At 44.8% G+C, this 27,528-nt stretch overlaps 1 protein-coding gene across 3 annotated transcripts in view; it reads right to left on the bottom strand.

The window, feature by feature from the left end:
* The window catches only part of CHCHD7 (coiled-coil-helix-coiled-coil-helix domain containing 7), a 330,766-nt gene that overhangs the window by 146,089 nt on the left and 157,149 nt on the right, over positions 1 to 27,528 (bottom strand). For all 3 annotated transcript variants that reach the window (XM_069621070.1, XM_069621072.1, XM_069621071.1), the window contains one exon: positions 15,659 to 15,757. In XM_069621070.1, coding sequence (XP_069477171.1) covers positions 15,659 to 15,757 — 99 coding nt within the window. The remainder of the gene's footprint in view (positions 1 to 15,658; positions 15,758 to 27,528) is intronic.

Here is a 27,528-nt window from a genome sequence, read left to right as displayed (position 1 = left end):
GATGTAGCAGGGTCCCAGGCCCCAGAAATCCTTGCGGATGGTGCCAGTGGAGAGATTTTAGGGCTGAGAGATGCAGCCCCTGGGCTTGAGGCAAGGATAAGTCTCGCACTTCTGTTCTGGATTAGTAGAAGTGGGCAAAGGGAGGCGTTGGGCAGATTGAGGAAGAGGCTGTAGCAGTAGCTCAGCCTGGAGAGGACCAGAGCTCTGGAGACATTGAGTTTCTGGGGGGAAGGTGAGGAAAGGGAGAATGCCTCTGAGGGGGTGCAGCTGAAAGTGGGCCTTCTTGGCAAGGTCCGTGATGTGAGGAGAGAAGGAGAGCGAGGAGTCGAAGATGACACCAAGGTTTTTTTGCCTCACAAGAGGGGGAGGGGAGGAGGCCCATGGAGGGCAGCCAAAGTGTGGGAGGGTAGGAGGGAGCAGGGCTCCCAATGAGAAGGATCTCCGTCTTACTGGCATCAAGGCAGAGATCATTAGCAGTGCATCATGCCTGAATAGCAGACAGGCAGTAAGGAATGAGAGAGAAAGGAGGCAGAGGCGGGAAGCATGAATGAGAGCTGTGTGTCATCCGCATAACACTGGAAGTTGGCAGAGAAGGTGGAGATCAATGGGCTAGTGGGACCAGGTAGATGTTGAAAAGCCAAGGCGAGAGGATGGAGCCCTGAAGAACACCGCAGGTGGAGAGTGAGATGGAGGAGAAAAGAGGGGCCAGTTGAACCTGGGAAGATCGGTCAGAGAGGAAGGAGGTCGACCAGCCCAGAGCCAGGTCAGTGATGCCAAAGGTATCGCAGAGCCGATTTAGAAGGGTGGCATGATTGACAGTATCAAAGGCAGAGGAAAGGTCAAGAAGGATGAGAACAGAAAGAGTTTGAATGAAATGAGATTAGAGAGCAAGTTTTGACGTTGTTCAGGAGTGCAGTTTCCGTGCCTCCGGCTGCTCTGAAGCCCGACTGGTGGTATTGGACACAACCAATAGTCAGTGTGGTGGACAAGCTGGTAAACAAATGCCAGGGGGAATGACTCCCTTCCTTTGGCTGGTAGTTCCAGAACTTTGTACAGTCAACTTTCTGGACCAGGAGACTGGTTCCCTCCTCCTGGCACTGGTATGTACTTTCTAACACAGTTCACAAGGCCAGGGGGAATGACTCCCTTTCCCTGGTGTCTCTTTGGTGTACTTGACAGGATTCACTTTCCTCACCAGTAGAATGACTCCCTTCTCTTGGTGTTTGATAGTTCTTTTCCAACTTGGGTTCTGTATTGGCACTCTTTCACTAGATTTGCAAGGTGTCCCAGATCCTTCTCTAGTAGTCAGTGAACTTATCTCCGCCACTGGTATGAGGAAGATTTCCTCCGAGACACTCTTCGTCTTGTTTCGAGTCCCTGACCCTTGATGGCCCTCAGATAGGCCTGATGCCTGCCCCGGAATGAAGCAGAGACTTCTTTACTCCTCCCATGTTCCAAGCGGTCCGCCCATATTTCACGTTACCTTAAGGGAATTGCTTGCACAGTGTTGGTCTCCCCAGGGACTGGGGTCAGTCTCCTTCCCGCTTCCAGCAGCCGTCTGCTTCGTCACTGCTTCTGTGGCGGCTCCGCATGTTGTGGCTTCTTGCAGTCTCGGTCCAGCTCAACCTGGAGGTCATGCCACTGCCTCGCCTGCTTTCCTATGGGCTCGGTCCAGCCGATGCAGCACCCGTCATTGACACACTCAGCTACTCGCCAGCATCCTCTGGAAAGCCCTCTCTATGGGTCGAGTGCAGAGTTCGGAACTTCAGCGTTCGCTGATGAGATGGGGAAGAAGACACCAAAGCCCTTTGTTTCTTTCCACTTTATAGGGCTTACTCCGCCCTAGTGTAACCTCAACATCTGTTGTCAATGGCTCCTTGGTATTCCTCATGCCTCCTGTGAGCAACCTGTGCTCTTCTTCGTTCTAGTATTTTCTGTCTTGATCGTACCACTGGCACTACAGAAATACATAGGTTTAATGTCAATCTAGTGTTTTGAAATGGAGGTGGGGTGAAGGCATGTGGGGGTGTGATGTTGCACAACTGTTTGTATCCAAGGTGGTCGTCCTTATCCCCAGAGGGGGAGTCCCTCCCCATAAGGTCCTCCCGCATTAAACCACCCCTAGGGAGACTGCTGGGTAGCGGCCGTACCTCCATAGCCTCATGGCAAAGGGCTCCCCCTTGGGAAGAAGTGACGATACCTGGAGAATCGTCACAGTCCACAATCCGAGTTTCTGGATGCATATCAACTGCCAGATGTTCATTATGTTCAAGATGCTGATTTGATTGCTTGTTTCTACTCATTTCCACTATGCCCATGGTGTGGCACATGACTTCGGAATACTGTGGAAGCAACATAACTATTTGACATCAGCAAGCACTCCCATTCCAAATGGTGTCTGTGTATGGCTCTCTTGGAAGCTCCGTTATTGCTTTCTGTACTGGCAATAGTGAAATGTAAAGGGTACGACGTGTGGTTCTGTGGTGGCGACAAGCATCTTCCCTGCTGATAAGTTAGTGTTAACTGGCTCCTAACAGTATCCTTAAATGTATTTCATTGTAAGAGTCACTGATTGCAACTCTTTCTAGCCTGGCTGTACTACAGGACCTAGCACCAGAGTCTGAAAAGGGGTATTGGCCCAGAGAGAACTGTAGATTGAACTCAGATTCCCTTTGGCACACTCCAGATGGCCTCCTGTTATCACCTACACTACTTCTTTCTTATCTCGCCAGACTGGCTTGTTATGTGGCCATTCCGGAAAAGCGGCCATTGTTGTTGTAGTTAACCTAGATTGGTTTGCACCATACTTTTCCACAGTGGACCAGATCTATTGTAGTAACGGTCTAGTTTGTCTGGCCCATATTGTGAGAACAGCTGTAAAGACTGCCTTCAGTGCATCCTGTACCAGAAGGCCCCTTTTGGAATGTCCAATTTTTTGTTCTTTCTTTTAGCAGTGGATATGGCCTATCCACTTTGAAAGACTGACTGTCACCGATATAAAAACCTTACTGAATTCGTAGCTCGATTTAGTCTGCAAGCAGTTATAGGTAATGATCGAGGGCCGAGATGAATCAGGCCTTGCCTAGGGTCTCCACCAGCTCATCAAACTCTGGAAAAGGATAAGCATCAAACCACAGAGATTTTGTTTAGGCAACGACAGTTGAAGCAGAATCGGCATGCATTGTCCGGTTTTGGGACAAAGACCACCGGGGAGGACTGCTCACGACATAACATCAATGACCCGCTTCTCTAACATCCACTTAAATTCCTCTAGTAATTTTGGTTTCTGAACTTCTGGTATTCTCCGAGACGGATTACTCTTCCTGGCAAAGTTTGGATCTTGTGATCTACTCTGGTTACTCGTCCAATCTTTGGGGAGAATAAGTCAGAATAAATGTCAATCGGCTGTGCCAGATCTTCATGTTGAATTGTGGTCAGCCCAACTGAAAGAGCCACTCCCCGGATGTCAAGGGGTAAAGGGCATTTCCCTTGTGTTGTTGCCATTTAATAATATCAGTTAGGAATGGATTTTTCTTCCAACTCTTCAGTTAATTGATGTGATGGGTTTCCGCCGGGCTTCTTGTACTTTATAGGTTAATGGAGAGAATACTTCCATGATGACATACAGCCCGTGCCATCTAGTCAAGAGCTGGTTTTGGGTAGTGGGGAGTCACTGTCTAGTCTACTTGGAAGGTATGCAGTTTAGCTTCCTTGTTGTACAAATTAGTGCAATTCGAGTGCCAGACACCCTTCAAGCATTAATGGACAGGGTAATACGCAATGACCATCGTCTAGATGAAAAGCGCGGGTAAGTGAAAAGAGGGGAACATCCGCACCCATAACAGAGGACGCGGCCTATCCCAACACCTCCAATCCCACAAAATATTCCCAGGGAACCAAACCCAGGGCAGTACTTAGAGGATCCCTATCAGAGGCAGAGATGAAAAAACATCAGGTAATCCGTCTTGATTTATTCTGCAGCGGATTAGGACACTTCCTGGGATTTTGCCCCCAGCTCCCTCCCAACCCTTCAGAGAACTGACTGGATTGCCATTTAGTGAGAAGGCAATGGCAAACTGCGTTCATCCTGAGTACTTCCCAGCACATCAGGGCCTGTAATACAGCCTATGCAACTGATCGTGCTACTTGTCTTGGTGGTCCAGCTACATGGGCTCTTTATCCACTTTAGCTCTAATTGACTCCTGAGCCACAGGCAACTACATGGAGTTGTCATTTGCATGGAAGATCGCTTTCCACTATGGGAGAAGGAGAGGCCCATAAGAAATGAAGTGATAGATGGCACCCTCCTCGCTTCTGGGCCTATTAAGCAACATATCACACCCATCAGATTGTGCATCGAGGGCTATAGTGAAGACATAGCCTTAGATATCATTCAGAGCCCAGCATTGTCCATCGCACTAGGTTTACTGTGGTTACACTTTCCCAACCCATACTTCAACCAGGCAACCTAGACTTTTCTTTTTTCTTCTGACACCAGAGTGATGTTCCCAACAAAAGGTGGCAGAATGTACAATGGAACAGACATCCAAACCACTCCTCAGAATCTTGCAGAATACACCAATTCAGCATTGGGACTACGGGACTATGTTCTCTGACCCAGCAGATGTTCGACTACCACTGCACAGTCCTCATGATTGTGCAATAGACCAATGCACAAAGGCTGCGATCCTTCTCGTTAAGATTTATTTCATGACACCACAGGAAAGTAAAGAACTACGCAATCCCTGGACAAAAGCGTGACCAACGGCGTATCACTCCTTCCAATTCACCACCAGGAGCCCAAACGAAAGCAGCAACACTCAAGGCATTGTGACAAATCTGGACAATTCGTTTTCCATAGGGGAGCCACCCCCTTTTAGGCTAGAGGTGAGCCCACTAAGCAAGACCCTTCCTAAGGGTCTGGGCAAGTGGGAGCTAACTGGGAGGGACTCCCCTCTTGGTACCAGGACTCCCATTCCTCCAAGGAACTCCTTGTCCAAAACACCCTTTCTGCCTATTTGGATGTTGGAAAGACTATGGCTATATTCTACAACGAGCCCCCTATGTCTCTATTGGCTATAGGTAATGCTGAATGGCGCCTATATGCCATGAGCAAGGAAGGCTGACACAATCCCTGGTGTTTCAATGATGTGTATAAGGAGAGAAACATCTACAGAGGCGAGAAAGTGCTACGCAGAGGCGAGTATCTGTAGCGGTAACGTCCTGGAGGAGCGGAGCTATGTCGAGCCGCAGAGCTAGCAGTGGCGTGAGGGAAGCGAGACCCGCTAGCTGAAGGCTGGACAGCGGGTACCTTGATCAAGCAGGAGGCTCTGGTCATGGGGAAAGAGATGCAGAGAAGAGAACAGTCTTCTCAGGTGGCGTGACCACTGAGGGGCAGTGGTGGGCCCGGTGCCCAGCCAACAACGCAGAGATCCGAGAGAGGAACAGAGCCCAAAGTACTGAACTCCACCCAGCAACTGTCTTTCCTGCTGAGAGAGGTACTGACGGGAAAGCAGACGTTTTCAACTTGTACAAGCAAGCGAGGCATAAAACTGCTAGTTTCTAAGAATACCAGATCTGACGGAGGTAGAAAAACTAATTCAAGGCTCGAATAGCCGTGAAACGCACACAAGCTTAGGAGTAGCTAACCTGCACACAGCCCAAATGAACCAAATCGAACGAGATATGAACATGGTGTATCAAGGCTGGAATAGCCACCAAAAGTATCAAAGAAGGACAGATAAAAGTCCTACACAGAGAGAACAAAAGAAAGGTGAATGCTCTGCAGCACGGATACCAAATTACAAGAATCCACAGGGAGCTGTGTTAAGTGGGCAGACGCCTTAAGAGAAATTATGAACTTGGAAAAATATTTACCACAAAGCCACAGGACTTTGGGAAGTCCCAACACGAAGAAGGGGAGAGTGAAACCCATACAGAATCTCATTATAATTGTTTTCAAAGAACTTGATACAAAGTTTGTGGAGAACCCTAGGTAGGAGAATATGGCACAGGACCAACAAGGTTATGCAATTAAAGCAACTGTACTCCCCTGAAATGCCATTAAACTCGGGGCTGGATAAGGCCGATCCCGATCTGGAAAAAGTCAGGCTCTGGGAAAGGAAAGGGGTATACACTTGGGGTGACCTACATGCCGAGGGAACCTTCCGGGAGTTCTCTATCTTACAGGCGGAAGATGGTATTCCCTCTGGTCAATACCTCTGGTACCAGAAGATTTGAAAAATAGCACAAACAAAATGGGTCACGTGGCCGGAGGAACTGGACGCAGACCCCTTCATAACACTGCTATATAATCTGGGAGAAGGCGGGAGGGCGGTGTCCCAAATATATAGCAATCTAATTGACACTCCTAACCCCCGAAGCGCAGAACTAAGGTCTAAATGGGAAACAGACCTGGGACGGGAGGTGTCGGATAAAGAATGGGATAGAGCACTGTCGTCCCCCAAGGAGGTCTCTAGAAACCACAGATTCCGATTGATCTAGATAAATGTATTATACCGCACCTACCTAACCCTGAGAAAATTGGCTATATTCAACAATTCAACAATTCTAGCCAGATCCACTGAAGACTCGAGCATGGCACTAGCTGCATGGAAAGACATCATGGCAAAATTGTTCCACTCTCCGGATGATAAACCCCCTTGAACAATTCACTGGGACGATTCTCTGATCCATGAAGCCAACTAAGTCCCTTGAAACAGGACCATCACGGGCCAAGATGACTCCTGAATTGGTTTTGCCACCTCCCCCCCCCCTACACATCCACCTTGTCGGTAGCCTGTAGAACATTATTCATGACAACTCAGGAGACAGTTAATGTTAATTTGTTGTTTGTCGTTACTGTTTAATGTGTTGCAGCATAATAATAATAATAAATAATAATAATAATAAGGCTTTTATATAGCGCTACAAACCCTCAGGTATCCGAGCGCTGCTTATTATTACCCACGGTGTGTGGTGCTCATTTATCGACCTCGGAAGGATGAAAGGCTGAGTTTGGCCCCGCCGGGATTCGAACCTGCGTTAACAGGCTCTGCACGGGTGTCAAAGCGAGCGCTCTACTCGCTGTGCCACTTGACCGGCTAATCACAGGAACAATCTGTTCAATTGATACTGATGGAAGCACCCGCTGGTGGTGGTGTTTTTGTAGCTCTAAATGCCAATAAATAAATTTAAAAATAAACAAAGTTTGTGGAGAATATTCCATTGCGCTTACAAGAAACTTTGGGACTGGGAGCCAGGCAACTTCAAGTTGTGCCAGGCAGAAGCTCATAGTGAGGCTGTTGTGCAAGCCTCCCTTTTTCCATTTAGTTAGTTATTTTTCTAAAGTGGTAGTGCCAGTTAGTTGGTTAGGACTCAGACAAAAGACCAGGTTGGACTTGACTCGCACCCTTCGCTTTGGTTTTGTTAGGTATGGAACTTCTCTCATAGTGATAAGGCAAGTTAGGAGATTCCTTTTATTTTAAATAAAACCATTTTGAGGTCAATTTAAAAGTGCCTGCTGACCTTGTAGAACGAGTGGCTGATTGTTGGTGCAAACACTTCTCTAGATACATAGGGGTTTAGCCAAAAGTACATTTATGGTGTTCAGCTTGAATTCAATCCTTGCTGAAACTGGAAGCCAGTGAAGGTCTCTCCTATAAGTAGAAATATGCTCTCGTTTGGCGACACATTCACTGCCCCCAGACTAAATCTAAGTGCAACAACTTTCCTGCCCCTGGACACATCTGAGTGCGACACATTTCCTGCCCCAAAATCCGTTTAAGTGCAGCATGTTTCCTGCCCCGGAATTAAAGCTATGTGTACTACATTTCCTAATCCCAATATCCATCTAAGTGGGACACCTTTCCTACTCCCAAATTACAGGTAAGTGCAATACATTTCCTCTCATAATACAGCTATTCGATTAACCCAAGAAGTGGTACTTTCCAGGAAAATCAAAACCAATATAGGTTTGAAACCAGGATGTGCACTTGCACCACTGCTATATAATCTTTACACATCGGATTTGGATTCGTATTTGTTGGGAATCAGATCCTTCACACCAAATATTGGCAGTGAGCCGGTACCCTGGCTAATGTACGCAGACGACATGATCCTTAGGGATTGTACACAAAATCAGCCTGCAACGCACCATTAAAGCATTGGGGGAATATGCTAGTGAGAACAGTTTGGTTATAAATCCCCAAAAGACAAAGGTTTTGGTGCTGGGTCGAAGGTCAAAACGCTGGGACTCCTACGCTTGGATGTTAAATGGCATAAATTTAGGGGTGGTTGATTGTTATTCTCACCTAGGCTTCCCCATTTGCTTGTTGCCGACACAATTTTTTTTTTGGCAAGGGCATTTCGGGTCGCATACTTAAAAAAATGGCACCCGATACAACGTTTTGTTGCCAGTTTCGGCGGTAACAATATAGAGGGTCTCATTAAAATATATCAGACAAGTATTGTCCCTGCTTTGACATATGGTCTCAAACTACTGTATGAGGCCCACGTGGACTGGTTAGACAGACTAGAGGGGAGGCTGTTGAGAATGATCTTGAAAGTACCCAATGCTACGCCAGTCGAAGCCCTGCGACTCGAGCTGGGAGTGCGGTGTCTTTGGGCCCACTGGCTCCTTAACAGATGTACATTTTATTGTGCCCCTAGATTGTGCCACCCACCCCCCCCGCACCCAAGAGGATACAAAGCTATTGAGCTTGGTAGCGTCTAACCTAGGTAGTGTCCACCCAAATGCTTTTGTGATCTCGTTGACTAAAACAGCAGTGGCCTACTGTGAAAAGATTAGCTTCCAACTATCGCATCTTACTGATACGCCCGATTATCTTAACCTGCTCAAGAGAAAGACATGGGAGTAGGATAGGGTTGTTTCTTTCCAAAAATTAGGTAGCAAAAGGCGCTATCAAGAATACTTGCAGCAGGCTTTTACAATAGACAGACCATGTCCCCATCTTCTCAAGCCTTGGACCACAAAAAGGAGGGAATTTATCATATACCGCCACCTAAATATCCTACCCACTTATGAATACACTGGGAGTTGGAGTGGAGTCAAACATGAGGAAGATTGTGTCGGTTGTGTGCAAATCATGTTGAATCGAGCAGTCATGTCATGACACCATGTAGTACACTTGGTCAGCAGTACAGGAAGGCATACAGAGGCTTTGTGTCAAATTTGAACAATATACAAACGGAAACAATTTGGGAGCTTGCAATACAGTGCAGATGTCAGGTTTTATGTGTGGAAAGAAGCCGTGAAGTTTTTGCTGGCAGTTGTATAATAGGGTATTCAGAGTGTGCACCTGAGGTTGTGCCTGGTTGTTTGTCGATAAAATACAGGTACACAAGTCAGCTGAGTTTGTCGATACACATTTTATATAAAGTAGTCAATTTTAGTCAAGTTCTATTCATGTTTAGAAATGTATGGAATGTTTGTATTATGAAATTTGGAAATGATGAAACTGTGGTGTCTTTTTAGATCTATGACAAAGTTGTGTGTTAAGGTTTTTGTTAACCAAAATACACACACATACAAAAAAAAAAAATACATTTCCTGCCACCAAAATCTATTGAAGTGCGATACATTTCCTACTCCCAAATTACAGCTAAGTGTAATTAATTTCACTCAGAATACAGCTAAGTGCAATACATTTGCTACCCCCAAATTCATCTGAGTGCAACGCCTTTCTTACTCCCTAAAATCAATCTAAATGCAACATGTTTCCTGTCCCTAAAATACAGCTAAGTGCAATACATTCCCTACCCCTAAATCCATCTGAGTACGATGCCTTTCCTACTCCCCAAAATCCATCTAAGTGCAACACTTTTCCTACTCCCCAAAATACAGCTAGGTGAAATACATTTACTACTCCCAAAGTAAGCTTACATGTAATACATTTCCTACTTCCCAAATCCAACTAAGCGCAATGCACAGATAACTCCCAAAACCCCTACCGGACTATCTAGGGGGTGCAGCAGGTAATCTACAAAGCGTTATAATATGATGGTGGTAACGTAGGAAGGAGTGGCAGGGTTTTAACAGAGCACAATAATGGGTGTGCACACCGCCCGTACCAACTTTCCCTTAATTGTCGCTGCAGGATACTCTGTTCAGCATCCATGGGCTAACAGGGGCAAACAGGGGGATGAGCTGCCCAGAAAGGAGCTGCCCTTTGCCTTGTGGCCCTTATGCGGTTGCCATCAGGAGGTCTGTGAAGTGGTGTTGGGACAGTCACGTGACCAGAGTCACGGACCAATGAAAGCTCAAGGGATGGCCAGGGAGGATCACACGATTTTGGGCCACAGGAAGGACCATTGGGGGGGGTGGGCAAGGCTCGGGAGAGCACAAGCTTTCCTGTGGCATATGAAAACCAGCAGACACTTACCTAGTGGGTGGCTCCCTGTAGAAGGCGAGGTAGAAAGGCTGAGAGGGTGCTGTCAACGATGGTAGAATCACAGAATTTGTGGTGTTGGGCCGGTAACATGACCAGAGTCACGGACCAATGGAAGCACAAGGGATGGCCAGGGGGATTGGTCAGGGAGGATCACAGGGTTTTGGGCCGGCAGGAAGGACTATGTGGGCAGGGCAAGGCACGGGAGAGCACTAGCCTGGCTGCAGCACATTAAAGTCAGCAGGCACTTAACCTAGTGGATCGCTCCCTCTAGAAGGCAAGGCCGAAAGGCCGGGAGGGTGCTACCAACGATGCTAGACCATCCGAGTTCATGGTCTTTGGCCGGTCATGTGGGAAGATCCCAAGTATTTCAGTTGACAAGGAACAGAGAGGCATTTACTTGTTTGGAGGATAGCTAAGACCAGGATCAGTGGCTACAAATGCTTGTACTTCAACAAGGAACTGTGACAGTATTAGGAAAGGGGAAGCCCCAGAGGGACAAGGTCCCCTTTGAAGAATGAAAGGAACTTGTTCACAGAATCACCAAAAGCCATCCAAAGAAAGACTTGCTGAGGTTATAAAGGCTGTCCAGTAAAGGAGACATTTTCTTGGATTCCTCTTTTTCTCAGAGTCTTTTTGAATAGTGGTAGGGACGGAAAAGGGTAGTCTGAGATAGAGGACAGCTTATTACTTTGGACCCTTTCACTGATGACGAGCACACTAGTTAGATTTGTGTTTGGTAGGGCAAACACCATAATATTATTAGGGACAGACAGGCCTTTCCCTTTATTATTTAAATCAAACTGATCGCTAAAATGCCGCCAGTAACTGTCTTTCTTCTGACCTACCATAAGTGAAGTGATACATTGTATTACTATTTATTAGTAGTAACATACAGTGTTTGCTTCACTGCCTGATACCAGGCTGTGCCTTCTCCTGGAGTATGTATCAAATGATTAGAATCTGCAAAATACAAAACCAAATTGTGGGTATAAATAAAGAAAAGTGCATTGAGTATTTTAGATTTTAAATTATTAATACAGGTTAAAATTGGTAAGGAAACAGCGATGACGAAAAGTAACAATGATTATCTATTTAACTTAATCCTTTTGCTGTGAAGAAAATTTGGATAAATGGAATTAAGGAATTAATGTGTTACCAAACTAAGTTAATGCTCTGAATAAGAATAGTACATTGATGAATAGCTTATACAGAGACATACATGTAATTTCATCTGTGTCTCTCTGCTATCCGCTGTGTGTGTATATTAAGGTTTGCTGCTTCCTGAAGATAACTGATGCACTATATGAATGTGGTTAACAACCCTCAGAAAGATTAAGCTAAGAGAAATAAGATCTCCACAAATTTATCAAAAATGATTGGGTAGTTGGAAGCATCCATGAGGAACACCTTGTAAACTTACCACACAGACTGAAAATGTCAAAGGAGTTATGAGATGATTGGCTTGGTGATGATTACAAGAACAAATGATAACTGTCTAAGCAAATGTGTGGATATTGATAATGATATTTTATTTGTATCGCGCTCGTACACAAGTGTTGCAGAGCGCGACAAGGCAAGGGAGGGGAACAAGGGTGAACAAAAATAACAATCTTACTAGGCCCACTGAAATGGAGAAAGCGGGATATGGAAGGGGAAAAGTGCATGGAAGGTGGGGGAGCAAGTGGAAAGTGCGGAGCAAAGGAAAAACAGAAATAATAAAAAGAATAAATAAATAGTAAAGGCAACAAACAGTGGTAGTGCAGCCCGCAAGTGGCAAGTGCTGGGTTTAAGGCAGCAAACAGGGTACATTTGATAAATGCAGGAAGAGAAAAAAGGGGAGGGGGCTGTATAGATACAGACCCCAGTACAGGGGGTGGCCCGGAGGCAGTGCGGGTGGGTAGCAGGGTGAGCAGGTACCTGGGCACGGAGAACAGAGGGTAGGCCAGGTGCACAGTGCTGAGAGAGAACTGAATCAGCAGGGGAGAGGAGGGGTCAATGCAGAAGCCAAGAAGTAGATCTTTAGGTGATCCAGAGGGAGGCCCCAGCCGAAGACAGACCTACCCACAGCTCATTTCTTTGAAAAATGACAGACCCTGAGGGAGTTAGAGGAGCAAAGAGCTTGAGAGCGGAGGTATTTGCGGAGGGATAGCTGAAGGTATTTTGGACCCAGAAAGCCTTGTGGACAATGCAAAGGGTTTTGAATTTAATCCTTGCATCCACTGGGAGCCAATGGAGAGATTTCAGGGCTGGAGAGTTACGATCCCAGGGCCTAAGGCCAAGGCCAAGTCTTGCAGGCCTGTTCTGGATTAGTTACAATGGGCAGAGCGTAGAGGCAGGTAGATTTAGAAAGAGGCTGTTACAATAGACCAACCTAGAGAGAACCAGGGCTTGGGAGACAATGAGCTTCTGGGGGAAGAAGAGGAAGGGCAGAGTACCTCTGAGGAGGTGCAGTAGAAGTTTGACTTTTTAGAGACATCAGAGATGTGGGCAGAGAAAGAAAGTGTGGAGTCAAAGATGACCCTGAGGTTCTTGGCCTCGCAGGTGGGGGTAGGAGTGGCAAGGGAGGCCGGTCAGAGAGTGAGGGGTAAGGAGGGTGAAGGTGTGCCGATGAGGAGGATCTCCGGCATGCTAGCATTCAGGCAAAGATTGTTGGTGGCACACCATTCTTGAATGGCAGTTAGGCAATCAGATGAGAGAAGGAGAGGAGGTGGCCGAGGGAATCCTGAAAATGAGTTGAATGTCGTCAGCATAGCACTGGAAATTGGAGCAGAAAATGGCAATGCAGTGGGCAAGAGTAGCCAGGTATTGGTTGAAAAGCCAGGGTGAGAGGTTAGACCCTGGGGAAAACCACAGGTAGAAAGGGAGATAGATGATAGGAAGGACCCAATTTGGACCTGGGAGGGTCGATCAGAGCGCCAAGAGGTCAACCAGGCGGAGCCTGATCTGTGATGCCCAGGTTGTCACAGGCGATTGAGCAGGATGGTATGGCTGACCGTGTCGAAGGCAGAAGAGAGATTGAGGAGGATGAGGACAGAGGGAATGTTAGAGTCCAGGTTGGAGAGCAGATCTTCACAGATGTTCAGGAGAGCAGTTTCCGTGCTTCTGGCAGCTCTAAAGCCAGACTGATGCTCGTGGAGACAGCCAAAAGGATCAGTATGAAGGTTTAGCTGAGAGATGGCCAGTTTTTCCTGAAGTTTTCCCAGAAAAGGAGTAATGGAGATTGGGCGATAGTTAGCCGGACAAGAAGGATCAGCTCTGGGTTTCTTGAGAAGAGGATGCACAAAGGAGTGCTCCAAAGGGGAGGGGGAAGGCTCCTGAGGCAAAGGAGAGGTTGCAAAAATCGGCAAAGGCTGGAGCGAGAGTGTCAATGTGGTCCTTGACGTTTTTTGAGGGACCAGGATGAATCCGTTTTGACAAGGCTTTCGTAGATCAGACTTATCTAGCAACCTCGTCGGGGGAGAAAAGGGGAAAGGATGAAAAAGAGGATGGGGTGGCTGAAGGAGCGTGAGCATGAACAGAAGGAGAGGGGAAAGGAGGTAGTGAGGAGGAGAGGGTGGACAGAATGTCCCGTCTTTTTTGATCCTGGGAGGCAGCAGGAGGGGTAGAGACTGCAGCAGGGTTGGCCAGCTCCATGCAGATTTTAAAGAGTTTGGCCGAGTTCTTAGATGCCGCAAAGACACAGGCTTGAATGTGGACTCTCGTCTTAGTGAGGACAGAGTCGGTATGCCTTTGGAGCAGGCAACAGGCCAGTTTGTCAGAGGATGAACAAGAAGCCCTTCATTTCCTCTCAGTCGCCCTACACTTACGTTTAAGTGTAGCTAGGGCAGAGTCATACCTAGAATTGCACTTGGCTTTGGACTTCAAACGGATCCTCATGACAGGGGAAAGAGCATCAAGAGCATCAGAAATGGAAGAACAAAGCAGAGACAGGGCTGTGTCAGGATGTGAGTCAGCCAGAGGTGGAGGGGGTGGAGCGAAGCCTCAACTGATACACGCTTCATGGGCCGGATATCCAAAAAGGTAGGTGGCAGTGTTGGGGTAGGCTTGGCCTGCGGGGAAGAGAGGGAGAAATGAGAGGAGAGGAGGGCCTGATCACTCCAGGAGAGAGGAGTGGTCTGAGGGATGGGGAGGTCACAGGAGACCAAGACATCAAGTATGTGCCCTGCAGAGTGAGTCGGGCCAGAGGGGAGGATAGAAAGGGAGAGGGAGTTGCAGAGCTCACGGAAGAGTACAGAGGAGGAACAAAGAGTCTAGATGGATATTGAGGTCACTGAGGAGGAGGAGTTGAGTGGTAGAGGACAGGAGAGAGGGGGGACAGGTCCGCCACACTCAGAGAGAAAGGAGGTGATTCGACCAGGAGGCCGGTAGATAGTAGCCACGGTAAGGGAATGGCTAGGAGAGAGAGAGAGAGCCTGCAGACTAGACATTCAAAAGAGGAGTAGGTCTGAGTGGGGATGATAGAGGCAGGAATCCACTCAGGAAAGATCAGGGCTACACCCCCACCGGACCGGGAGGATCTGGGTGCGGAGAGGATCTTGTAGCCATCAGGGAGGAGAATGTCAAAGCTCCCGACAGAGCTGGCCGTGAACCACGTCTCTGTAAGACCAAGGACATCGAGGTCAAGTTATTCGAGGAGGTGGCAGATGTCAGAGGAGTGTTTGACAGTAGAGCAAGAGTTGAGAGAGGTAAGATGAAGAAGGTTGCCAGCCTTAAAGACCTTCCGGGAGGGGTACAGATCAGAGGTACGCCCTGCGGAGGAGGAGGAGGAGGAGGAGAGAGATGACAAGGTAGCCAAGGGGGGGGGGGAAGAGGAGGGGGCAGCAGGAGATTAAAGGAAATTGATGCGATAGGAAATTGTTCTTTTGAGGGTAGTCCTCTTTGTGGAAAGTAGTGAGAGCTTAAATCTGACAGATACTCTCCCAAGCCTGGAGAAGAAGCCATTGTTGCTTTTGTTCATTCTTGGTTGAGATTTTCTCACATTTTGTCTATAAACCAGAAATTTTTAAACAATAATGGGCTCCATGCTGTGAGACTGAAAACGCATTACTGAATAAGAGGTTGCACAAACATCCCTACAAGTAGACACAATAACTAATTGACAAGTATTACTCAGTAGCAAGGCCTGTCACAACGATTTCTGCGCCACACTGTAGGAAATGTTCAAAAAAGCAATAACTACTGTAAGCAGCTGATAACCTTTACAGAACATCTTTCGTTATTGTGTTGCAGTCATTGGTTCTACTTACCCAGAACTTTCTACAGTTTTTGTATTTCATGAAATAAGATGCACATAGGTCCTTCTCATAGTGATTGACATCCATGCATTTGCTAGAAGCATCAGTTTCCTAAAAAGATGTACAAGACAAATAGTGAAATCCTAACTTGAAAGTTGCTCCGTTGTTCCTCAAAGTTATCGAAAAACACCATATTACCAACCAATGATATCACTGTGCAATAAGGTTATAGTAACAGCAATACCATACAGTAAACCATACATGCATTTTGAAGGATTATTTATAAGCTGCTAATGCCGATTTGAATAAGTGTCATTTTCTTTAAGACCACAAAACAAGTTAAAGCTCATTGGACCCATGAGCGAGTGTCCTGGGCATTGATTGACTGCACGAGTACAGTACACACTACAGAGAAAGGCCCTTTTGGTGCTGTGGACAGGTTCTCGGAAAAGAAGCTATTTTAATTAACATTTAAATTAATTCTCCAAGACGTTGAAGGATAAGAGGTGTGGCGAAACGACAAGACAGATGACAAACAGGATCGGTTTCAAATATGTTATTAGCGCTAGCACAGTAGCTATGGAAACTATGGCTTCATTTACAATGAAAACAGTGTTTGGTCCTCTCGTGGCATCATCTAAGCAAAAAAGGTGTCAGTAAAGGGCCAACTGTAAAGTGTGAGGATTATATAGCTCTTTTTTATTTTATTAAAATTTGTTTTTAGTGCAAAAGCACCTTTACAAATTAAGACACATTAATGCACTCAATTCCATCATTTTAACAGTCCACTACAAAGCAGTAACAAAAGACTAAACAATACATTCCAACATACAACAAGTAATAAACAAGAAAAAGGATGCCTACTGACATGATATCCTGTTACATAAAAATGTCATTTTACATATGCATATTATACAATATATTACTATAACAAGTTCCATAGATTATTTATATTTGGACTTTTACATTATATTAAGTTCCAACTCAGATGTTATGTAATTCGCTAACCGTACAGTTGCAAGAATTGTTGCATTATTAGTTCCCCACATACAATTCAACCATATGCCATTTCTAGCAAAGGCAGTATTTGCTTGTGCAAATTCTTTCATCATTTTAACCCAGGTTTTTTCAAAATGTGAACCAAAAAAGAAACCAATGTTTCAGTGATTCTTGCGTCTCATTACAGAATCTACAAGTATCATTGGATGAAAGATCACCCTTCTTACCCCAATGTTTAGTCCGCATTTTGATGTGTAAAAGGTCCAACCTAAACAACATGCATGTCTTTTGAGCGTTTTTACAGGGACACAAAATCAGATAGGACATGCAAGGTGTTTGAATAGAAGTACATTTTGCATATTCAGCAAATGAGCTATATAAAGGGAGGTGATCTGCACATTCAACCCAATCATTTAGGACATTTTTTTTTTTTTTAACATGGTTCAAATTCAGTTGGAGATCACTGGGTGGCATGTTGATCTTCTCTAACGAATTATTCATTCTACATTTGAACTGTGCAACAGAATGTAGATGATTATTCAAAAGCATCTTAGTGAATTCTATATAGATGGAATTCTTTGGGGGAAAGAGCATTTTTGAGTAGTTTGTAAGAAGGCACCAGTTATAGTGTGCTGCGAAAGAATTCTGCCCTAATTCATGCCTCAGAACTAGATTTGATAGATAAGAGGGGAGACCCAAGGTCTGCTTCCAGATGATGCCCTGTAAGCCGTCAAAAAAGGGTCCAAGATTGCATAAACATAACTCCGCTCCGTAAAGAAGAATGGCTTCTACTTTTTTGCCATGGAATTCAAAGAGGTGCTAGAGAAAAACTACAAAATTTGTGAAGAATTAATTTCATTTGCCCTTTTAGGAGTAACAGTTTTTCCATGAGCAGTTCCTTCACTCTTTTAAATCGAGATGTTATTTGAAAGATTAAAGCCCAGATATGATAGGTTCTGAGCAATATTTATCTGCATAGAATCAAATCGACCACGTAAAATGACGTTCTTTTTTACAATTAGAAAAAATACTATGTTTGATTTTTGTGGATTGACCGTGAGGTCATTTAACTTGCAATAGGATAGAAGGCTCTCAAGTTTATTTTGGAGTCCAGATTGTGTACTATGGAATAAGAGGACATCGTCGGCGTAAGCTAGCCACGATACATTGAAGGTTCCCAAATGAGTTGCAAAAGATTTATTTCATCAAGGTCACCCATATATAGATTAAACAATATGGCTGCCAAATTACAACCTTGTTTTAGCCCTATCCAACTAGGAATTGCTTCAGTTTGCCCTCACGGTTAATCCGTATTTTGAAGTTGGTTTTGTGATGTGGCATAGCAATAAGTGTAACCAGATAAGCGGGAACATTTGTGTTACGCATCTTCTGCCACAGAATTCCTCTGATTACACTGTCAAAGGCGGATTTCAGATCTTGTGAGGCTACAAAAATTGGGACTTTGTCCGGCAAATGAGTAGAGGCTATCAAGTGTGCTAAAATGCATGCGTTAAGAGGAGTACCCATAGCTTTGCGGAAACCTACTTGTGCCTTACTTAGGCACTCGTTACGAATGATAGTTTCTACCTCTTGTAGAATCAGGGCAGCAAATATTTTAGCTGCTACATAGATTAACGCTATGGGTCTAAAATTATTAGGGTTATTGATTTGTCCTTTTTTATGCAAAGGAATGATGATAGAGGTAAGCCAAGATGGAGGAATTATTTTAGTTCTGAAAATTGAGCGAAATATCTCTAATAAAATATTTGCCCAGAAACGTGGATCATCTTTAATGACACAAGGTGGCAGTCCGTCCGTGCCTGCACATTTAGAGCCTTTTAGTTTATAAATTGCAACAAGTATGTCATTACATCCCCACTGACAAATATCCAGAATTTTATGACATTCTGGGGGTTTTTCAATGGAAGTGAAGGCTGCAGGTAGAGCAGATTTGTCCAGAAAGAAGGAAGTCCATGATTCTCCATCGATCGTGGAGTCAAGTACTAAATTCGAATCCTTGTCTGTAGTTCTAATGTATTTCCATATATGCTTGGTTTTGCGTTTGCATAACATTGCAACCATCTCCCGATTAGGTTTTAAAGAAATTTGAGCTTGTGTTCTGGAGATAGCGCTCTTGTATTTCAACACAATTTGTTTTTTTATATGCAAATATAGAGTCGCGTCTGAGACTTCCTTGCTCTTTGGAGATCATAGATTTTTCTTTGCTTAAGAAAAACAAATCTCCTGGGAGAAATGAGATGCTGGCTTTTTATAAGGTTCATTCTCTTATTTAACAAGGCAATTGTATGAAGGTGGGTACAAATCATCTTCATGTTCCATTTTAAGATACATTCAGCATCATCTACGCATTCAGTAGGGCACTTCCATAAATCGCAATGGACCAGAAAGGAGAGTTTTCTACAAGTAGACTGTGGGATGTTTTGGCCCACTTTTGCTCTGCTATGCCGCATCACTCTGCTATGATGGTGCCAGAAATAGAAAAAGGGCCGCGAAACCCTTGTGCGCGCCAAAATCCCTGAAAATCGCACTTCTCAACGCACAAAAGATGGCTGCCAATCTGCCACGCATGTTGTCAGTGGTGGAACAGAGCTCTCACTCCTGAAATGTGTCACTGGGCTCCTCAACAAGTGAAAATGGAGTACAGAAGGAGAAAGCAGTGCTTTGCTAAATGAAACCCCAAAATCTTGCATTAAATCCCTTTTTCTTTGTTGCTGAAACTTCAGAATGCTGTTACAGAACACCCTCAAACATCCAAAATTTGCTGGGTACTACAATTCACTTAGTTAAAGAAATCATTGTAAACTTACAAAGTCCTGAAAAGCTGAGAGCATAAAGAAGTTTCCACAGCAAAAGTGGCCTGTCTGGATCTGTCAGAAATCTCTGGGTGCAGTACCCTGGGCCGCCTGAATGACAGCTGTCAGGAGCCTGCCTGATTAAAGTTTAAACATGTATAAACTGAAATCAAATGTTTGCAATCTAAGAGGCCTGTTACTGAGAGTTACCCATATTGTAATTGTTTTGATCCCATGGTTTAAAATCTTGAATAAGTATTCTAGCTGTGATTTGAGACAACAAGTGTGTTTTGTGCCAAGGAAAAATTCAGAGTTAACAGTTAAATTAAACCTAGCTGAAGCTACCAAACTGGAATAACAGGTTCTCTCACAAAAGGAAGGTCTTTGCCCCCAGCAGGAAATCACACAAAAGCTCCAATTATGGGGCAGGAAAGAACATGGGCTACAGAGGCATGAGGAACAATGGCGGGGAGGAGACTGCTCCTGATATTGATATATTTTATTATCAGGAGCAGTCTCCTCCCCTCTTGCTCTTAGCAGAGGCCATTTACGACTGTCCTCACACCTCGCATTTCCTTAGCTGCGGCTGGCCATTGTTCCTCATGCCTCTGTAGCCCATGTACTGGACTGCAGGGAGACAAAAAGAGGCGGACCCAAACAACCATCTGTGGCTGAACATTAATACAGAACATTTGTTTAACATAATTTGCCAGTTAAAATTGTGAAAAATATAAAAGTTACAGATCTGTGAATCTAAATTTTGGCTGCACGTTTCAAGAGGCAGCAAAATTGTGCGACATGTTCTGGAAAGAAATGGCAAGAAGGTGGTTTTATGGAAAATGTATTTCCGCTAGAATTATGAAACTTTATACACACATGCCCATGTTAAACACGCACACTTGTAGAAATTTGCTTAAAAATTAGACATTGTGTTCCGGATGAAAAGGACAAAATTCTGTGAAAAGCGGAGACAAGATCCCACAGCTACAGGGCTTTGAGAAGTAGCTGCTATGGAAAATATGTAATCTGTATATGTGATTGTTATAGAGGTTGCACATGTGTAAATATGTATTCTGCCAAAAGTAGATTTTGTGTTCCAGGGGCGGATTCTCAGCCTCATAAAATCACACCATAAAGGTGGCACTCCGTTTCTCTCCTCCTATCAAGGCAGAGAGTAGACTCTGACCCATTCACCTGTCAAAAGGGGCAAGCTTAGGTTAAACCGGCCTACACACCCCCTTTATCATAGCATAAATAGAGACAGCTCACCACTTAAAAGGAGAGACAGATTCACTCACTATCTCGATGCTGGCGGAGCACCCTGCTACTGAACTCTCCATCTTCCTTGCTCCAGACTCCAGTAACTTGGCAAAGCAGAAACCCATTTCATAGCTGAACCATTTTCAGCTAGGCCTCAAATTCCAGAACCCCACAAACCTAAGGGGAAGCATCAAAATACAGCCGGGCTGCGCTTTTCTGCTTGCCTGCTGAAAATAAATATCATAACCAAGAAGGGCAGATCCAATCCAGTCCTGTGCCGTGCTGTGACCAGAGGGCCTTGCAAATCTAGTCCCGTCCTGTGCCGTGCGGGGACCAGAGCGCCTTGCCGATCCTGCCCAATCCGATGTGTCCAGCTGTCTGTCGTAGACCAGAATCTTGATGGTCCAGAATCCTGATGGTTCCCCTTAAAAACATATCTAGTGAGTATCAACAGAAAGAATTGTGTCACTAGCATATGTACTTTGCATAGTCAATTCCTATCTTAAGCCCATCCTATCTTGTATTCCGTACCTGTATGGTTAGGAGTAATTTTGAATTGTCTGAACCCTCTATCCAATCTATCCTATCTTTCTCCTGTACTAGTATTGCTAAAACTATCTCTGCGCTGATCTTTTCTCATCTGAAGAAGGCGCGTTTCCTCCGCAGGCAGTCATTCTGATCAAGTGACTGTGTTCCTGTGTGGTATTTGTTTTGTTCATAGTCATCCTCTAGTGTAAGAAACCCTGTTGTCATTTTAAAAGTGCATTCCTGTTTCCCATTCTTGTGCCCATCGCGAAAAAACGACCTCTACTAAAACGTCTATAACTCCCTCAGTTTGTGCTAGAAACAAAATTTCTGCTGGTAGCCAACATCCAAAGCTTTAAATCGCATTCCAAATCCATTCGATACTCCAGTTATCGCAAAAATCATGCAGTGAAAAGTTTGCGGCAAATGTCCGTTTTATGAAATTCTTACACGTCTATAACAGCATTTGATTGCTTCCAACTTGAATTTTAAGATTTCAAATTGTTTTTGGGTATTAAATCATTGCTTATATTTGTGTGCAACTATCCAAAGCGGCTCCCATAAGAATTTGGAACAACTTCAGCAATTTTGTCCATATTTAGTGCTTTTGCCCAGTCCATTATAAGGATAACTTTAAAAGCCATTCTGCCAGCTTGACAGTCAATTCAGTTTTCTCTTGTGTTTAAAAGGGGGGCGGGGGGAGTAGCATTGATATTCTGTCTGATTTCTGCCATTCCTGAATATCTGCTCTCTCCTCCCATCTCTTTACATTGGGGGTTGAGGGGTGTGCAGGGGGAACCTTTAACCACAGTGCTATCCAATCTGAAACTACACATCTATTATTTTCTGTGCTGAATTGTTTTGCTCAATGTTACTCCTTGTGTATTAAAGAGATTATTCAGTGTTGCGTCACCCCGTTGGTGATTGTTGTGTACCTATTAAGACATATTGTGATAACATTTTAAATACATAACTAAATCTTTATCATTGCAAACCAGTAGTGTGACCATTGGGGGGTTATGAGGAGGGGGGGGTTCCAGGAGAAGGGCGGGTGTTACGCTAACCTGATATCCTCGGAGGCGTCTGGAAGGCTCTGAGATCTGGAACCCTGGATGCGTAGTTGCCCAGTGCTGAATAATGAATCTTAGTTATTTGTAGGGTGAGCTATCCGTCCTGCATTTCTTGTGCAGGGGCGCTTGACGTTTGTTGGCGAGCTGCCCGAGTTGCTTCACTGGTGCAGTATGCCTTCCTTGGGCGCAGGCCTGCTGTGACCCCAAATCTGCTGGTAGGCAGGTAGGTTTGTTTATTGCAAGTCTTTGTTCTGTTGATGGTGGGAATTCATTAATGTCGTTATCTCCTTTTTGGGTGTAAAGGTCTTGATGCTGGCGTGCCGGATGGAGAGGCACGTTTTCTAGGTAAGAGAAAGCACAAAGCGCAGCGCCTTTATTGTCTTTTGAAGCCAACCTGTGTTTTCTTCTTCTCCTCACAGGCCGATGTGGTGCTGCGAGTGGATGAGGGCACAATGAAAAACGGGCCCCGGAATCCGTTAAGGTAGTACAGCGCTGTGCAGTTTTTAATATTGAAAGTGAACCTGAATATATGTCTCTTTTCCTTTGCAGATGTTGCTGTGGTGCTCCGGATGGAAGCGTGGCATAGTGCGATGGAATTCAGGAAAGACTGATGAATTCGATATTTTGGAAGCATGCGTTTGAATATTGTTTTTCCCTCCCTCGTTATTGCAGGTCGCAATGTTCGAACAGCAGCTGCAGTAGCGGTACGCCGGAAGTCCTTAAGATAGTACTCACAGTTGAGTGTTCTTCTTCTCTCGGTTTCCACAGATTGCAGCCCAGTTGAGATGCTGAGTGCTGGATGGTGTTTTCTCAGGTAAGACAGAATAACCTTGTTCTTGGTTTTGCAGGATTACAAGAAGATGCTGAAGACCAGGAGCTGGACACAGTGAGCGTCACGCTGCTGGGTGCAGAATAACACGAAGCATGTTCTGCAGTCAAGGTGTGGTTTATATAGCCCAGGTAAAGTAGTACCTGGGAAAGTCGTTCCAGGCCTGCCACACCCAAAACACTAACCGCATGGCTTGGTTCTTAGAACTAGACTGTGTGGGTGCTTGGATTTAAAGGCCCATGTACATAAATGGGACCTAGTTTGAACAGTCCTTCCTTCCTTCCTACATATGAGCCTGGTGCCAAAGGTGCCAGGACTGGCTCCAGGAGCCCTTTTGCAGTGGTTTTAAGGCCCTCAGGGTTCTGGTGGGAGCCTGCTTGTGGCACAACTTGTGCCCCCTCACAGTGGTCCTAACAGTGTCATATGAGTGGTGTATCATTCAGAATAAAGAACTTTTAGACAAAAATAAATAAGGATTTCAGTTGGGCACAACATGTTAGGCGTTGCCTTGGGTGTTTTCCGGACTGAAATCACTTACAACTCATTCCAATTAATAGAAAGCAGTGGCCCGTCAACCTGAATAACGGCTAAACTGACCAACTACTGATGTCACAATCATTAGATGGTCCCCCAAGGCAGGAATAAAAGTGCTCGTTTGAGAGAGCATACCAGAAAATCTTGGAGGCTACGATATAATCAATCCAAGAAGAGTGCCTCCCTCTTTTCCAGATGAAGCTAGCATGATTGGCATCTGGCTGTACTATGTGCTTATCCCAACCTTTTAGAAACTGCAGCCACAGTTTTCCTTTTTGTCTGGCTATCCTGGAATGATTCACCTTTATCATTGCTCAGGGGTAAAGGAGCGAGAGATGCATTAAAATCGCCCCCAATGATTATTTTGGCATGCAGAGTGTATTTAAACGCCTCTAAGAGGGCGTTATGGGGTGCTTCACATGCCTAAAAAGTTGGCAAGAGTGAGGGATTACAATATGAGATCAAAAAAGGTTTGTACTGTGTAATATATCAAATTCTATATCTAAGATAAGTCTGATTTGTAAATATGATTAATGGAAAAATGTAAATTATTGTTGAGGATTGCTAGGCCCCCAGTAGGTCTCCCTCCTTCTCTGCGAGATGAACAAAGGAGGTAAATCCATCAAAATACTATTCTGTCAGACACATAGTTTACTGAATAAGAAGAATGTGTGGATGTAATTCTGTGCTGGTCTTCGACATCCATTTTTTGAGGTTGTTGTAGCCGCAACAGTTCCATGTAATGATCGTTAGGTCATTCCATTATGACGGTGCTCGAGTTGGAATTATAGCAGCAGCTGCTTTTATTGAAGGCTCCAGCCACGTTAGTCCATTTAGGGCTGTAGTGATTGAGGCTAGCTGTTCCATCATATGTTTTGATGCATCTGTATTAGCACGTGCTTGCTGAGAGATATATTCAGATGCTACCACAATGGGCGGTTGGAATTCAAGAAAAGACATGGCCTCTTCTATCAAGGGAAAGGCTTGCATTTCAAGATCAAGCATAATTAAATCTCTTTTGTGTTCCCAAAGTAACTTTGCACTAATCGGTGATGGCACTTTTGCTATCATACGATTATTGTTAAAGTTGGGAAGCCAAATCCATTCGATATCATTAGTTACTAAGCTGCGAAGAGACGGTACCTCAAACAGTGAATTTATTAAGAATAAGCGATTAATGCCTACCATTCTGTTAATACTTGGGTTACTCTTCCAGCCAATTGTGGTTTTCATCTCATGAAGGTATGTTGTTAAAAGACAAGAGAGTTGAGTCTGTTATAACTAATGGTAGAACAACTTAATCTTTCCCAGGAATCTTTCCATATTTCATCCGTCAAGGAGTCACCTGCTAACAGCAGCGACCTTCTGGATTGAATATTACAATCTGTTTTCGCTACAGGACCATTTAAAGGTTACCTAGCTTGCTGTAAGTTTGATACCAATGGAATCCCAGTATTAACTGGGTGGAGCGCATTAGGAGGCAATTCCAAGGAAGTGCTTGGAAATACAGGGAGTTTAACAGGAAAAGGTTCTGGATATGTCTGTACAGATGAAGATACTTTGGTGGGGCCCACTTTAGGCGACATATTTATGATCAAATCCCCATCTATCGAATTTGAGGCAGTGTTCTTTTTTGTGTGATTTTTCCCTTCAGTGTACATCTCAGGTTTAAGAGATTTTCCAGTTTTCTTATTCATTACACCTGGGAAGGAAGAGATCATATTTGCCTGTGTCAGATTGACAGCATTTAAAGCTTGGTACAACCTGAGGTTGTGTTTTACCATCTAATGGTTTATGTCCAAGTCACTTGAGACATCCGTCGAGCATTTGTTTACTTGTGCCTTATGGCCAATGCTCACAAGTGCTTCATTCTTGGGAATTCTCTGCAGAACTATTTTGCTTTCCTCATTCAATTGACTTACATTTAAAGCATCTTCTTCCGTGACTAACCCAGACATCTCTATTGATTTGGCTTTCTGGTTCTTCATAGAGGATGTTTGAACAGTATTTTTATTCATGAGAGTTTTCTCTGCTGAAGTCACCCCACCTCTCATTTTATGGCTTCTTTTCAGTGCCTTTTGATGATTTTTTTTAGCTCTTCTGGACAGATGGCAAAAGCCCACTGTAGGCATAATGTTAGCACCAGCTTCCTCACATATCAATCCCAACTCCCTTTCATGTTCTATCAGGTCTGTTATTGCAGAGGGGCTATCGGGGGAGACTTCCTGCACATCTACATCGTCATCAGTTATAGGAGTTAGATGTTGGACCTCTACAGAGTGCGGAGTTGGATTCATTTTAAACAGAATCAATCTGTTCTATCTGCAGCAGTCGATCGTGTTGTACTTTTGCTACTTCTAGTAAATAAATAGGTTCACCAGAGGCACTTATGTCACGACTACGGGGTTCCCCCTCAAAAGAATTTCAAAACTTTCCTGGGTGGCCGCTTACAATTCCTGGTCTAAGGATAGGTAGGGTTGGGCTATTCTACCAGTGCTCTTCCTCATCAACCAACATGGCCGCCTGATGTTACAACCCCTAGATTGGGCAAGCGGTCTAGTTTTCTGTCACTCTGGAGTACTTAAGCCCCTCCCCTTTGTTCAACAGCGCTTTGCGTCTTCAGCTGTGTTCAGCGGACGCTTACCGCGGTTCATCCCTCTGACAGGAATTCCTCAGTTCCCTTGTAATTCATAGATACCCCCTCCGTAAGTGCCATAGTCATTGTTTTCCCGTGCCATTCCGCAACTACTATTCTGTGAGCTCTGTGTGGAGTTGGCGGGAGACGCATTCCTTTTGGCGTTTCGTTGTGAGGAGTTTGAGGCACTCATTCCTGTTCTGTCTCCTTTCCACAGCAAGTATCATTTACCTCATTAGCGGTCTTCACAGATTATTTGTTCTTAAATGGCGAGTGCTCTGCTTGCATTTGTTCTCCAAGGGCAAGTGTATGTTTAACCACCAGTATTGTATTAGTATTACGAAGCTAGGGGGTTTAGTGTGGAGATTTTGTTTCTAGGAACAGAGGTGTTCCGCTTTTTCTGTCACAGTTAGGTACATGTAACGCTCACCTGGTTCCCACGGAGGCGCAGGTCTGGCTTAGAGTGCTGATGCTTCTTCAATGGTGAAGCGCAGGACTCTGAAGATGGACAGGAAGGGCCCTCTACTCTGGCTTCTCCGGCTCGTAGGAATATACCCCTGTGCGTGAAAAGGGAGTATTACCTACTGACTGAGTTATGCTCAAGCCTCCCACTCTCTTCCAACCCTCCACAATACCCTTCCACGATTCCCCATGAAATCTCACCTTAGGGTCTGAAAGGACGAGCTCTCCATCCTGCTTCTGACGCAGGGGCGCGTTGAACCCAGTTACTTCACTGGATTGAGGTTGGATGGGAGTTCAGGTAAGCTTGATTATACTGGTAAGGCGCTGTAAAAGTTCTGTTGCAAGTTCAAAGGTTCAAGCTTTAAATAATAATGTTCATTGTCTTTTTTCAGGTGATGAATGAAGATTCCTTTGGAGACTTCTTGCAACAAAGCGCTAATGTTGATGTCTTTTCCCCATAGGGGCCGGGGTTCGGAATGCCAGAGAGATGGCACCGACCCGAAGTGAAACGTGCAGTTCCAGTAAAGATCTGGTAAGTCCTAGATGAGCGCTCAGGTAATGTTTTTGAATTCGCTCATCTAATGTCTTTGTCTTTTTTCCCGATAGGGGCCGGGGTCCGGAAAATGCTTGGAAGCAGCAAGACCCGAAATGAAATGGGAATGACCCAACAGGTAACTGAGCTTTTCCTATTCCCTTCCTTCTCTCACCTCTTATTCTTGTCTTTTTCTCTAGGCTCTGGGAAGTGGCTGTGTATC

The sequence above is a fragment of the Ambystoma mexicanum genome, chromosome 5q (assembly GCF_040938575.1).
Source record: "Ambystoma mexicanum isolate Mex_15411 chromosome 5q, UKY_AmexF1_1, whole genome shotgun sequence".
Classification (NCBI taxonomy): domain Eukaryota; kingdom Metazoa; phylum Chordata; class Amphibia; order Caudata; family Ambystomatidae; genus Ambystoma; species Ambystoma mexicanum.
The sequence above is the reverse complement of the archived record's forward strand: the minus strand, read 5'-3'. Positions and strand labels throughout refer to the sequence as shown.